At 37.9% G+C, this 14142-nt stretch overlaps 1 protein-coding gene across 2 annotated transcripts; it reads left to right on the top strand.

Moving 5' to 3' along the window:
* The first annotated feature begins 4907 nt into the window (after positions 1-4907).
* On the top strand, positions 4908-13444 carry spag8 (sperm associated antigen 8). Of its 2 annotated transcripts, none has more exons than XM_035389970.1 (6): positions 4908-5124; positions 6225-6384; positions 6712-6757; positions 9758-9872; positions 10595-10657; positions 11903-13444. In XM_035389970.1, the coding sequence occupies exons 1-6, from the start codon at positions 5056-5058 to the stop codon at positions 12017-12019; spliced, it is 570 nt and encodes a 189-aa protein (XP_035245861.1). In that variant the 5' UTR covers positions 4908-5055; the 3' UTR covers positions 12020-13444. The 2 variants fall into 2 exon arrangements, with proteins under 2 accessions (XP_035245861.1, XP_035245860.1); XM_035389969.1 differs by lacking the exon at positions 4908-5124 and adding an exon at positions 5226-5480.
* Positions 13445-14142: the final 698 nt, after the last annotated feature.

Here is a 14142-nt window from a genome sequence, read left to right as displayed (position 1 = left end):
GGGAGGCTGCTATAATTGGTAATGAGGGATGTTCTCTCAGGTGTGAAATTAGATTGAAGTTGTTATGAAGTCATTGTGACTGGATTGGCATGTGTGGAGCATTGTGAGGACAATGCTGGATGCAGTCTCACTGTTACTCTTACCTCAACCACCAGTTGTTATTGTAAGTCACTGTAATTGTCCCACGGGGAGCAATTTCCTCTCCCAAGTCACACAAGTTGGTTCCCTCACACCATATTTTCAACATCTTCCTGCCATTTCTTACTGTCACTCCCTTCCTTTCACCATCCCCACCTTTCTTCCCCCAGAATTTCACAGTGTGTCGAATTCATATAAAATTAATTCATGTCATTTATGGATATGGACATGGTCTACCTAAGGACATTTGTCAGAAAACAAATACACAGAATTATTATACATTTATTAAAAAGATCCAGTGCAAAGCACATCCAGTCAGAACCTCCGTTAAAAAATAATGGCTCGGATATTCATCAAAACTGTTAGCATCCTCCATATTAATATATTTCTTCTTATTCTTATTCTTGAATTACTTATACTACTAGTACTACTACTAAGGATGAAGAAGCAGAAGAAGAAAAAGCTAACATTGATGAACATCATCCAAAAACATCTCATGAACTGTAGAAGACACAAACCCAATAACCACACAATAACGCTATTTGTTCTTCAGGCTGTGACTGGCAGATGTTTATGTACTCCAGCTCTGACACCACTCTTTTCCTCCCCTGGAGGACTGGGAGTTCTTCTACAACTTGCAGTTCTTGGAATTTCTCAGCAGAGCCATGATACATTACAGAAAACATTTCTCATTTGTAATTTTTTTTTTCTTTTTTTTTTTAGTGGACAGACAATAGGTCTGGTCTCTCTGCTTCTCTATTGATTGACAGTTGCAACACAACAGGAAGGAAATGGGGTCAATGAATGCTGCAGTATGCCCTACAGTTACTGAAGTTTTTAAGAGTATTTCAGTCTACCAGACATTTCTTTCCCATTTTCTCTATCTCTGATTTGGGAAATAGAAATGCATGTAAATGTAAATAAAGGTAACAGTGCACTGGTTTAATTATATAAACAATTGTTCTTTCTCTGAATGCATCCATTGTAGTCTTACATTGTAGTGTGTGTGTGTGTGTGTGTGTATGTGTATGTGCATGTGGGTCCCAATATGTGAAAAACAGTCTCTCTTATATCAGGCTTTTCTATTGCGTGGTGGTAAAAGTGCCATGAATGTCCAGATCTCTCATAGCCTCTCTTCCTTAGATTCAGGATCTCAATCATTCTCACCTGTGAGTTTGATTCACATGTGCACCATGAAATGCACTCAGTTTTTGATCCTGAAATATATAATTTCTATACATATAGGAGAGAAAGAGAGAGAGAGAGAGAGAGAGAGAGAGAGAGAGAGACATAGAAAATTGTGGATTAAATCACTGTCTGGAATGAATAGACAGGAAGCAACATTTAAACTTTGCTCCTTCTCCAGACAGCTGTTTGGAATCAATGTTTACTCTCCCGTCCCTCCAAACATCCCCAAGTGCCTCCTGGGAAAACTGTCAGTGACTGGCTGCTTTGTGCCGTCCCTGCAGGACAAACCATCAACTCTACTCTCCATCAACCATCCACTCTCTATGGAATGTGTAGGCTATATGTCGTGTAACTGTACTATGTAAATAAAGAGCTCAGCATTTTGAAATAAATGTGAGGAAAGCAATAATGCGATGGTAATGATAGCAATCTGTTGCATAAATACATTCAATACAACAGTACTATTTGTCGTGTTATTAAAGATATTTCACTTTGTATGACACAAGCAATTTTGTGGAGCTTACCCCATTGTATTTACGTACTAGCCAATCTAAAATAGTTTTTCTGTTTATAGCTAGCCAAAACCTGCACCAGTTTGACGTTAGTATTCTCTTTTTTTCTGATTTATTGTCCTCTGTAGTTAGTTTGTGCTTTCAAACTATTCATTTCGGCGAGGTCCTGAAAATGACTGGGAGTGAACTGGAAACGTGACAACCGGGAGAACGGTGGTGCTGTTGTTTACTTTGGTGTACTGTATGTATATTCTGGTCACAATGAATTTGACTGTATAAAGGTCCAGGAAACTGGATTTAAATTGTGACAATTGACCCCAGAAGTGACAACTGACTGTCTTCTTTCCAGTTTTTAACCAAATTATTATGTTCTGCGACAAATTTCAGGCGACAATGGGCACTGCAAATTCTAACTGTACGGGTTATTGCAATATTGCAGTGCCTGTGGGCTCCAGAAATAAAACCCATTTCTTGTAGGTATTTTCATTTTTGGAAAACATTAACATATTACATGCAGAGACAATTTCACTGGACTTAAAATATATTTAAAAATTGTAATTTTTTAGCAAAAATCATTTAAAAATATTTCTTGGCTGTTTGTGAATGCAAGAATATATAAAAACAACACATCAGCAAAGAATTCACAGATTTCAGTTTCCCAGACCATTAATTATATAAAATAAGTTAAACATTACCATCACTAATTACAGGTGTTACAATACCAGTATTCCAGTAAAATATTCCATGAAAACATTCTGATTCCTGGAAGCCATTTTCATTTTCTCTACCTTCTCTTCGCTGTGCCTGAACCAACAGTTTTTTGGCTGGGAGCAGAGGTAAATTCAGAACTGAGAAAATCAGAGATGGATATCTGCCAAATTCAACCAAAGAATGCCTTCAATTTATCCGAGCACATTTGCAGATATTAGACTCGACTCAGATAACATGGCCATTGCCAGTCTTAAACTAGGCCCATTGGCATGCCAAAACCCCAAAAGTGAGAAAAAAAAAATCATACTTTGTGCATGCTCTGTTTGCACATCCCTGGGCAAGCACACAGTTGAGGCTACATGTCCTGTTTTTATTCATCACTGTGTACATTAAACAGACAACCATACGTATTTTGTTCTTCACTATGAGAGAGAAGCGGACATAATTATATTGAATCTTGACTGTCTGTTGCACCACAAAGGCTCAACATGCAACAACCATTTTGTGAGATAATTAAAATGTGCTTTTTAACAGGAGCTTGATTTCCATAGTGAGTAGAAGGTTAAGTTGCTCTCACCTGTCATAGGAGGCGACATTTTCAATATTCTTTTCACATAAGGAATCTCATTTCAGTTTCATAACTTGTGTGCTTTGAGGCGACCGATTCTCTCATGCCAAGGGTAATGATGTGACAATTTTTTAAATGATTAAATTGGAATCGGTAGATTATTGTGCCCTCACAGTAACTGATGGGTTTGCTTGATTGAACAGAGGGGTGCTCAAAGCATGCTCAGCTGTGTTTGCCAGGCGGCATTTAAATTGTATGGGATATGACTGAGAAAGATGTACAGAGAAAAATGAGCTGCAGATTACCAATGATTTGCATCCAAGTTTTAAGACCCTGAATATGTAGAACCATCCAGACCAAAGTATGGTCAATTTCTGAGTGAGATCATCCTCTCCCATTTTTTTTCTCTTTCTGTTTTATGTGCAGTGGCTATATGGTGGAACCAAAAATAGACGCCATGTTGGACCAATCTGACATAACCAGGCTTCTTTAAAAATCTAATCAGAAAACCCAGAACACTGTTACTCTGTCCTAAGGGAAACTACACCACAATGCAAAGTTTTATATAGGCCTAACCTACTGTAACAACTGAACAGCAAGCTATTTCTCCCCAGACAGCGAGTCATTAACACGCTTATATAGACCCCTGATAGATGCAAAAGACAACATTATCTCAGAGGCTCGATGGGGAAACAAAAGTCTAATAAAAACCGGTGGTTAACCGTTATACATGGTTATGTAAATGTGTTTCCAACTGACTTGAAGTATGTCAGGCTGTACATACAAGTTGCCATAATCTCAAACAATTGTGCCAAAGGTAAGAAAAGGATAACTGAATTTTATAAAGGCAACAGTAAACCAGTCATATGGAAGCCTTACTTTCTGTTCCGCCCCCCCCCCCCCCCCCCCCCCCCCCATTGTTAGAAAGCCATAGAATTCGTTGTACAATCTCATATTTAAGAATAATGTGTTGCTACTTGCAGCATTTGTTTAGATTATTAAAATATTTTCAGCAAACAATTAAATTATGAATTGTTCCCAGATGACAAATTGCACGCACACGGAAGCGCAGCTACAGACGAAAGGGCAAAGGCTAGGGCTGTGGGTCTGCTAAAATTAGCTTATTTTAGATTAATGCTACTTTATAGCCCCTTGACATTCATTTTACATGTGTTGAAAAAAGGTCTTCATAACTGAAATGGCAGTTAGGCCTACATACACGTGCATTTTCAAAGTATCTACTACTTTCATTTTTAAGGTTCCAACTAACCTATTTGATGCTATTAATGGATTCATGCATAATATTAAGATTTTATGTGATGCATGAAGACGACAGGGAAATATTTATTAATGAGAAGATTAGCCTATGCTGCACTTTTGTCCCGCTGCTTTAATTAACCTATATGAATACACTTGGCCTATTTGATTTTGGATGTCACTCTTAATAATAAAGAATGCACTGCAAAATGCTTAGTATAAAATACATTTTTATATCACAGCCTACCTTTAAATTTTACAGAGCAGCTAATTGTCCCATGTTGAACACTGGGAATTGTGCTGTGTGTCAGTTAAGTCGATGTAATGTAATGAAATGAAATGTAACAATTATATTGTAATAACTTATGGAATATAAAAAACATTGTGAGGATATGATCATTAGGATTCAATGCAGCTTCTCAAAAAGAGTATTGGAGATAAATACCAAATTTAGAAATATAAATTGGCCTACTATAGTTGGGGGAATCTGAGATCTGCTATCTCGCAGATGACGCCAATTGTTTACAGTCGCTATGGTGACGCTTTTCAAGCGGTTCCGCCATTGCTGTGAGCTTGGAGTAGTTTTCCTTGCTTTCGCAAAGTCAAGAAAAATATAAACGAGTTGATATTATTTTAATAAGAAAATACAGTATATTCACACACCCAGAATATAAGGTTAAAATGAACACATCAGACGATGTGGATAAAACATCGCCAGGAAAATGTCTCTTGGATAATTGGGTGGAAGAGGTGAGTCACAGCCTACGAAAAAGGTTGCGTATTGGCTAGTAGACAGTAACTTGATGTTTTATAGTTAACTAGCATCAGTCCAGTAGCTAGGTACCAAGCGAACGTCGCTGCGAAAATGTATAACGAAATCTGTTGTGAGGTTTGCGCTGTAAACAGAGCTCAGCTGTTTTTTCAAATTCAATGTGGAATTCCTATATGACGGTGCAAGAATAGGATTGGCAGATAGAGAATTTGTCAAAACTGGACAACATGCGCACGAAGCGATGCGCTGTCGGAACCGATGGCGGACCGGGAGTTGGGCGGAAACTGATCACGAACCAGGTGTAATTGTGACGGAAATTCATTACAAACTACCGGTAAATTTCTTCCATCAATTTCTCCGACCGTACGTTATATTGTCCGGTCGGAACTACAAACCGGACACGTACAAATATGTACAAGTAATCTGGCAACCGTATGCAATATGCAAAACAAAAGTTCAGAGGATTTGTGAACTTCTAAATCTTTAATGCCACTCACCTCTTTCGTTAGAATGAAGTTTGCTCATGTGCATAAACATATGGGCTACAATTACAGCAAACGTGTCCCATAATGCCCTGTGTAGGACAACCACGTTCATGAAGATGAAGAAACTTTATTTAGGCCTATTATTATCTTTTAAGAACAAACTCTCAACTGCACTAGTGTTCTAGTGTAGCCTATCACGGTTCAGGCCTAAACCGCAATCCAGGGTAATTTCAATATGCAACCCTGAGTAATTTCTGACAGATAGAGTTTTAAGAAAATTAAGCTGTTGCTACATTTCTCATCCACCTCTATGCAGTTGTATTTGTTAAACTCACTGATGCAATATAGCCTAGTTTGCCAGTTTGCTTAGACTTCACACTTCACTTATGGTTATACACTCTGTTGTACGTCGCTCTGGATAAGAGCGTCTGCCAAATGCCTGTAATGTAATGTAATGTAGCCTCAGTCCAAATGGTAGCATTTTAAACAGTAATACCTGGATGTAGTCCCATGATCCACATTTTGCGATTAAAGACAATTCTGTACCACAGTTTCAATCGTATATGAGCTCTCTCTTTCTTTTTTATTTTTAGAGGGCCACATCATTTCTGGATACTGAGGAATCCAAAGCTCACATTTCCAAACATGGACACAAAGGGATTATTTCTATGGACCTGGTATCTAAAGCTCAAGATGTCACGACAGTGAAAGAGGATTTCATTCCTCCTGTGGCTCCTCAGATAAGACAGAGGGGCAAGTAATACAACATAGGAAGTAGTTTCCTGCATTGTGTGCCATAGAAGCTGTCTGTTTTTATTCAAGGGGATGTCCAAGGGGACACTGAACATATTCTAAATCAAATATTAGCTTATCAGCCACTTGTGCACAAATGAAGTCAATGCCTGTGTTTAAAATCTATGCAATGTGTAATATTAAAGTATAAAATTTCAGGGTATGTGGCCTAGCCAGTTATATCATAAAGAAATAGTGTCGTTGAAGTCTGATAACTTATTTTCCCGAGTGCAATTTTTCATGTTTTTTTTTTTTTCGTTGTTGTTTTTTTTTTGTTTTTTTTGAAAGGGCTACGAGAAGAACTTTTAGAAAAAGCCCTTTACAAGACAATAAGGTTAGTGTGTTTCTTTCTGTTAAGTTCTGTACTTCTGTTTAGGTATTCTGTTACTAGTACCTTGTGTTTAAATTATGTTTTAGGCCTACCTGTTTGATGGAACAGTCTTTTGGCAAGTTATTGAATTGCTCAACGAGGCAAATTTCCATTTAAAGAATATATTCCTCTTAAATTCAACAGAAAAAACCTTCTCTTGACAGGAAACATTAGGAAGAGCATGATGTAAACATGTGCATGGACAAATAGTGGTTAGTTGTATCATTAGATAAAAATTTCAATAATTTTCTGAATTTGCCTAATAATATACTACCTAACAGGAGCTACACACATTTAATATTAAATGATAATTTGATATAAATTTGGGGAAGACACTAACCAAGTGTATATGAAGTAATCTGTTGTATACACAGACAGTTCTACTTTACTAAATAGTACTGTGTGGAAAAACGTAGGCTTATATTACACTGCCATAAGCACTGGCAATAATGTCTGAGATTGACGTATAGCCTATTGTTAGTAATCAAGGACTATTACTCAGTGTTTTTGCTTTGGCCATTCAGTACATTGATACATAAATGTAACTTATACACTCCAGCAATATATTTTAGGAATCACACTGTAGAAAAAAGGAGTGTTTGTAATGTAAGCTATTCTGACATTTGTAGAGGAATATGTAGCCTATACCAATACCTTCCTGTGTTCATTGCATGGTTTTTAAGGTTCCTGCATGGATTACACATTTTAATTTCATGACATTATGCCTGAGATTTGTAATCTTCTTTGTGAGAAGCAAATTAGTAATCACAAAGTGTTATCAAATTTAGAATCTTCGTGGAATGATCCTTTATCAGATATACATGGTTTTCTGTTAAATATTTTTTTGTATTCCAGATTTCACCCTCCTCAAATACATTGAGCTTATGTATTTTTCTTCTTTTGGAACACAAATTACTTCTCCTTCAATGTGGCTTGCGTGTCACACCTTTGAAATAGTGTGAGATCATACACAGAGGTGGGGTTTAATGGGTCAGGGTATGTGCAGGACCACCTGTAAGCCATGTGTGTGCCGGTGAGGAGGTGGAGGTGTCTGCCTCCTTTCTTTGCTCAGGTTTATTGTGTTTGCTTCCCGTGATGGGGGGAACATATGTGTCTGCTTTGGAAATTTATATTGCGAGTGAAGAGATGGCTGTGGGCAGTCTAGCATGGCTGGGTTTCGGCTCCTGGGTATCCTAGCTACTGCAGCCTGTCTGGCTCCAGCTCTCATGTATACCCGACCACGCGGACTGGCCCTGGTACCCCTTATAAAAACCTCCATTTGCAAAACATGAAACCTATTTTAATTAGTGAACTCTAGTGCGTGGCTCTAGTGTTGTACTACTGTCCAACGTGCAACTCTGAATCGCCAAGACTAAAGGGGCACTCCCGAGAAATAATACTATAGACCTATATTTCTGATATGGTCAATTTTAGATTTATAAAAGTTATTTAATACTTAGTTATGTATTTATACATACCTTCTTTAAATTACAACACCCCAAACAATAATAGAGTGCCTGTAAGAGTGTCTCTGTAGTTCTCTGTATTGGGTTTAGATTTAGACCAATATGTAGGCTAATGCATTCAAAAACCTTATTCATAATATGTTTTCATATTGTGTTTCCTCATTTTGTAATCTATATAATGTAGTTGCATGATGGACATGGACCATGTAGTAATCTGGGGAAGGTTAATTATTTTTTCCATATTGTGTGTCTTTCATGGTAAGTGCATGGATGAAGCCCTGACCGAAGTGTTAAGCCTAATATGTGCTTGGATCACTTGAGATGAAGACTTGCAGCTGACATTAATATGGAAAGACATTGATGAGTTACACTGATTACCATGGTCTGATGACTGTGTTATGTAATTATGCATATGTATTTAGTACTAATGGATTCACAATCAGACAAGTCATGATGACAGATGTTTATCCTGTTTCTTAATGCTTCCTTTTCCTGGGCAACACGAGCACCAATCGTGCGTAGCCTTTTGGGATTGCCAGCCACGGTTGGCAGTCTGCATTTCATACCATATATTTCATAGTCTTGCTTCGTGTGTCTATTGTAGCAAGGTTGTATGTGTCCCCACCGCGTAGCTTGATGGGAGGCTGCCTTCCCCCGTCTGCAGTTTGGGGAAGTAACCTAGAAGAGCTCCAGGCTGTGGCCTACCAGCCAGTCATATCCAGAATTGCAGTCATATTCAAATACCTAACGTATACGGGATAGTAGGATTTTCCCGACTGATGGACTCCACTATTACCTAGCTAACGATAGCTAAATACCCCATATGTGCAGAGAGAAGTGGATTGGAATCTTATTCCCAGCAAATTCTTGGGCCATCATGGAGAGCTAGCTAACGTTGACAAACATAACTGAATTTTTTTAGCTAATAACTGCAGCTGCCTAACCTGAATGATGACCAGCCGCTTGGATAGCGATAGGTTAGCCACTAAGGCAACTCTTTCTCCAGCACTATCCCAGCTGATAACGCACCACTCACTGCAGTCAATCCATATAATTTCCTCCTCTTCTCCTTCTTCGTCTATAATTGGTCACATGCTTTTCAGATACAGACCACAAAGAAAGAAGGGCCATGCCCAGAAACGTTCCGAACACTTCTTAGAATAACAAATAAAGGCAGACAAGCAATGACTCAAGATTGCCTGTGTATCATAGTGATGGAGGAGCATGGTGGTTTTATAACATTTTCATGGTGAAAATCCTGCATAGTATGCCTTTAACTATACAAACAAATCTCCGTGCCAATTTAATTTAGCCAAAACACTCCATACACGTCAAATATTCATTTAGAAATCTGCCCACGGTGTCTGTGAACTCTGAGTGTGGTGTAATGCAACAGACAATCACTCTCTGACCAGCAGAAAACTTAAAACCTTAATTTCTAAATTCCTTTATCCCAGAATGTTTTTAATATCGCATGCTGGTGTTGTTTACCTTACAGCCAGCAGGTGGATGAAGAATTTAATCCTGGTCCTCCTCCAGCTGAGTTTATCTCCACCACAAGAGAGGACTTCAAAGTACCTGGGTTTCAATCAGTACCCCCCTCTCCCTCCAAGGTGTAGTATAGTATAGGGGTCATGTTGAGATGCCATATTTGAATTTTGCTCCTTGTTTCATACTCTACCGCTTATTTCATAAAGTTGTAATATCACTATACCAGCTGTTTGCAATAAATAGCACATTTATATTTAGCAGATGCTGTAATCCAGAGCGAGGGACTCACTGAGATTCCATTTTTGCACGCAGTCCATTTAGACATCTTACTGAACAAATGCTAATTAATTACATTGGTGAAGGGTACAATGGCAGCACCCCACCTGGGAATCGAACCCACAACCTTTTGCTTTACAATCCCATTTCCCCTAACCATCATACTACAAAATCAATGAAAAGGACTTCAGAGCTTTATATTTAATTGAAATGTAATTTGAAATCTTCAAATGCAATTTAAATGTGTCGACAGATCAAAATTGACTGCAGGGAATAGTTCTTTGGTGATCCCTTCAAAAGTGATCCCAACATACCACTGCAAATGGATGAGAATTTCAATGTATGGATAAAAAAGCAAAATGTTTTGGCAGAGAGTGAACAGATTTCATGTGAACAAGAAAATATTTTTGTTTAATGTTATGCAAATGTAAAAATGCATTCAAATACAGAAAATCAAACCCAACACACAAGGAGAAAGTAACAATCTGAAATATTACTGTGTCCTATTGAATTTAGTGTATGATGTTTGAGGAAAAATCCTTTTCTTTGTTTATTTCATCATCAATAGGAACATGATTACAAAAGTGACCAGGCCATTTCTTTTTGGAGTGAGAACTATCAGAAGGTACAGGTAAGTTGATCAAAATTGGTTTCAGTTTCTCCATAAATATGCAACAGAAAAGTCATTTCAAAATGGCAATTCTGTGAAATTGGTGTTTTTATGGTTTATCTAGAAAGATCAGGAAAAAATCAGTCAGTGGCTTGGATTTAACTGACATTTGTCTTTAAATTAGACCTACAAAGAAGAGCAGGAGTCACTGCACAAACACAAGCACAATATCTTTTTATAATTTTGGTAACTGTTGAATTTTCTATACTATGCTTATATGAGAGTAAAATGAGAATTAAACAATGGTATAAATTAACTCTTATTAACAAGAATGTTTGACACATGCTCTGAGAATAACTTATAATAAGATATGTCTGTTATGGTAGGGACAATATTGCATTAAGGAGCAGAAAAGCACAGAACTGTCTGGATTACAGTTCTCCATACTGCTTAAACTGTGCTAAAATAATCTTGACAAAATAGATTACAGTTTGTTAATTGTGGCCAGTTCTTTATTAGTGTACAATTGTCAGTTGGTGTGGAAAAGTACACCCATGGAAATCATTTGCCAGGTGTAGTCATTTTGGTACCCATAGTTGTCTAGCTGCACTAGCAACATGTTATAGGTGGTTTCAAATAATAATCCTCTAGCATAGTTAATTCATTCCATAAAAATTAATTAATTAACTGCAAATTAATTAAATTTATAATTGCCAAAGATGAGCCGTTTAGATGCTTTGCTGTATTCATTCCTACAGACCAACAATAAAACCTTCTTGGCGTTGTTGTTGTTACTTGGTACTGTATGTGTTGGCATGTGATTGCCTAGTACTGTGGTGCTGTAGGACTTTTTAATGCAAGCTGACATTTCTTCAAGTTGTCGCAATTTATTTATGTGCTAGCTAGCTACTGTGGCAGTCCAACTAGCAAAACAGTTAAACAAATCAGCCTTGGATTGTATCTTTATTTTTGTCACCATTTCCTTGTTTCATTTACGGTTCTGTAAAAATGTATTGTCACTAGGTCTTCATCTGCAACTTTCATCGAGGAAAATGCTATTTCTAGCTAGTCAATTTGGCTTTCATGTTCTGTGCTTACATGGAAAATAAATAATATTTTTGCTGTAGCCCAGTCTTATTTAGCAACATCATTATTTATTTTTACTATTTGTTCAATAATTTACTTCGACAATAGAGTTGAATTGAAAATTCTTTAAAAATGGCTTTGTTGATCTATATTATTGATGTATCATCTTATTTTTTTCAGCGTGTAACAGCAGTCAGGACAAGCGACACTCCATTCAGAAAGAATGCAGCATTCAGCACACCTATTGGTCAACGTCTAGATGATCCTGTGACACCTGAGAATAGTCCAGATGTCTGAGCTTGGAACACTGGCTTAAATACGCATATACTGTACACAAACTATGTCGCACATTATTTTATTGCTGTGTAATTACTGCACAATTCTTTAACTTTTTGATTTTTGTCTTCCTATGCATATGTTAGGATATTTAACTGAAATGCTGCCAGTAACTTCATTCTTTCTGGAAGTGAAATTCCACCTGTGTCTTTATAGGGGAATTTACATATAAGTAACAAAACAACACATACCGTTAAGCAATAAATACCATTTCGCACCATTACTTAAAACTATTATTTTTATTTTATGATGCAGGTTTTTCAAGTCCTGTGAAACCCTTTAACCTAAGCAAAGACCAGCCATACAGTGGCTATTTTCACATACTCAACCGTCCTCCTTATTTAAGTCAATAGGTTGATCTATGTCTGGACTGCAGGGTGGGAGGGGATTAGGAGATGAGAGAGTGGCCTCTGATGGGAGCCTGACATGAGGGGTCATAAAAGGGTAATCCATCCCTCCAAGCAAGCAGAGAGGGCTGTACATACATCACTGAGCTGGGCAATATGTTGTTGCACACCTCTGCTTTTATGTGATTGTCTTTCAGAGTGCTTCATGAATCTGAGTGAGAATGACCATGCTGAGTGTTCTCAGGTTTATTTAAAGGTGTACACTAATTGATTGATTGATTGAATGTACCGCTACATGTTTTCCAAGCACAAAGAAGTGCATTGCATTTTATTAAGCTGCAGTGTTCGCATATCAGCCCAGAGAGGTTTCCGTTCCATACAGCATTGTGCTGTTGCTGTTGGTCAGTGGTAGGATGCAGAACCTCTTGGGTGTTTAACAGCCAGAGATTGCATTTGCCCTGTAAACTATGTTAAATGCATCTGGACGACTTACAATTTGTTGGCATATATTATATTAAAATCATTTTGGTTTGCACTAAATTTGGGAATTTCAACTGCGAGGACTGCAACGATTTGTATTAGGGGTGTCATACCAATAATTACCTAGATCTACGTTCATCTCTTTCGTTAAGTGGGCGATTCTGTGAAATCTTTTTTATTCAGGAGCAGGGTTTCACCAGAGGAAGCAACATTACATCACACAGTGAGCCATTTTTTTTAACAAATGTGAATCCATGTGAATTTCGCATGCTTTGCTTTGTACCTCGGCGGTGCTGAAGACAAAATGGTTTAGGTTAATGTTAAAAGGCTAGGGGTGGTGGGGGTGACGGTGGTGCATGTTGGTTGGAGGACTCAGTATATCTTTCACTTACTTCTATTTTGGAGGATGTGGGTGGAAAACGATGTGTTTCTTTAGTACTGTTGTATATATAATAAATGTAAAAGTGGTACCTGATAAGGAGGTGATGGTGGGGTCTAAAAAGAGAGATAGTATTAATAAGAAAGTGCTAGTGTACACATCTCTTCAGCATCAGCAAATGACAGAACTGAGCAGAGAGAAAAGGGAATTATAATGTAAACTTACACATTTCCCTTCTGAGAATTTCAGGTGTTTTGTATATCATTCTGCAGCTGGCAAGTGCACAGATAAGACACCAACATGCTGGAGTACATGCCCCCCTACAGTGTTTGAATTTTTCAGAATGACAGATAACCCCCCCCCCCCCCCCCCCCCCCCCCCCCCCCCGCCAACCAGTCTACAATGGCAAGTCCCCACCTACTCCCACTGAATCCACACTCGCAGTCTACTCCACCCCCCCCCCCCCACTTCCCCATCCCTGAGCCAATTTTATCTTTCATTATAGCTTGTGTAGGCCACAGAATACTTCCTGAAGCATTACTTTTGTTGGTTAATTGTTTACTAGATTAGTGCTTCATAGTGTAAAGATGTTTTGTCAACTATGGTTGTTTCATTTTTAGAAAATGCACATCTGTAAGGCAAATCGCTAATATTGAGTGCCGGTACTATACAATGTGCCACCACTTTGCAGGTATGGAGTGGTTAAGAGCCGTAATGAAATTAACTGAGTTGATGGTCTTTTTGAAATATGTTCTGTTGGGATTGTACTACATGTTTGGTTTTAGACATTCTTGCAAAATATACCTGCATTCACAGGTGTTTCATGTGCAGCAGCAATGCTGCACAATTAACGTTACTTTCAGACAAGACTAAGACAA

Source organism: Anguilla anguilla, chromosome 14 (assembly GCF_013347855.1).
Source record: "Anguilla anguilla isolate fAngAng1 chromosome 14, fAngAng1.pri, whole genome shotgun sequence".
NCBI lineage: Eukaryota > Metazoa > Chordata > Actinopteri > Anguilliformes > Anguillidae > Anguilla > Anguilla anguilla.
This window is presented reverse-complemented; position numbering and strand designations above follow the sequence as displayed.

Excerpts from the sequence above, each read along its gene's own strand:
- spag8 (XM_035389969.1), top strand. The coding sequence starts at position 5,388 with ATGCGCTGTCGGAACCGATGGCGGACCGGGAGTTGGGCGGAAACTGAT. Across the intron at positions 6,758-9,757 it reads GCCCTTTACAAGACAATAAG|CCAGCAGGTGGATGAAGAAT; the intron begins GTTAGTGTGTTT and ends TTTACCTTACAG. Across the intron at positions 10,658-11,902 it reads AGAACTATCAGAAGGTACAG|CGTGTAACAGCAGTCAGGAC; the intron begins GTAAGTTGATCA and ends TATTTTTTTCAG.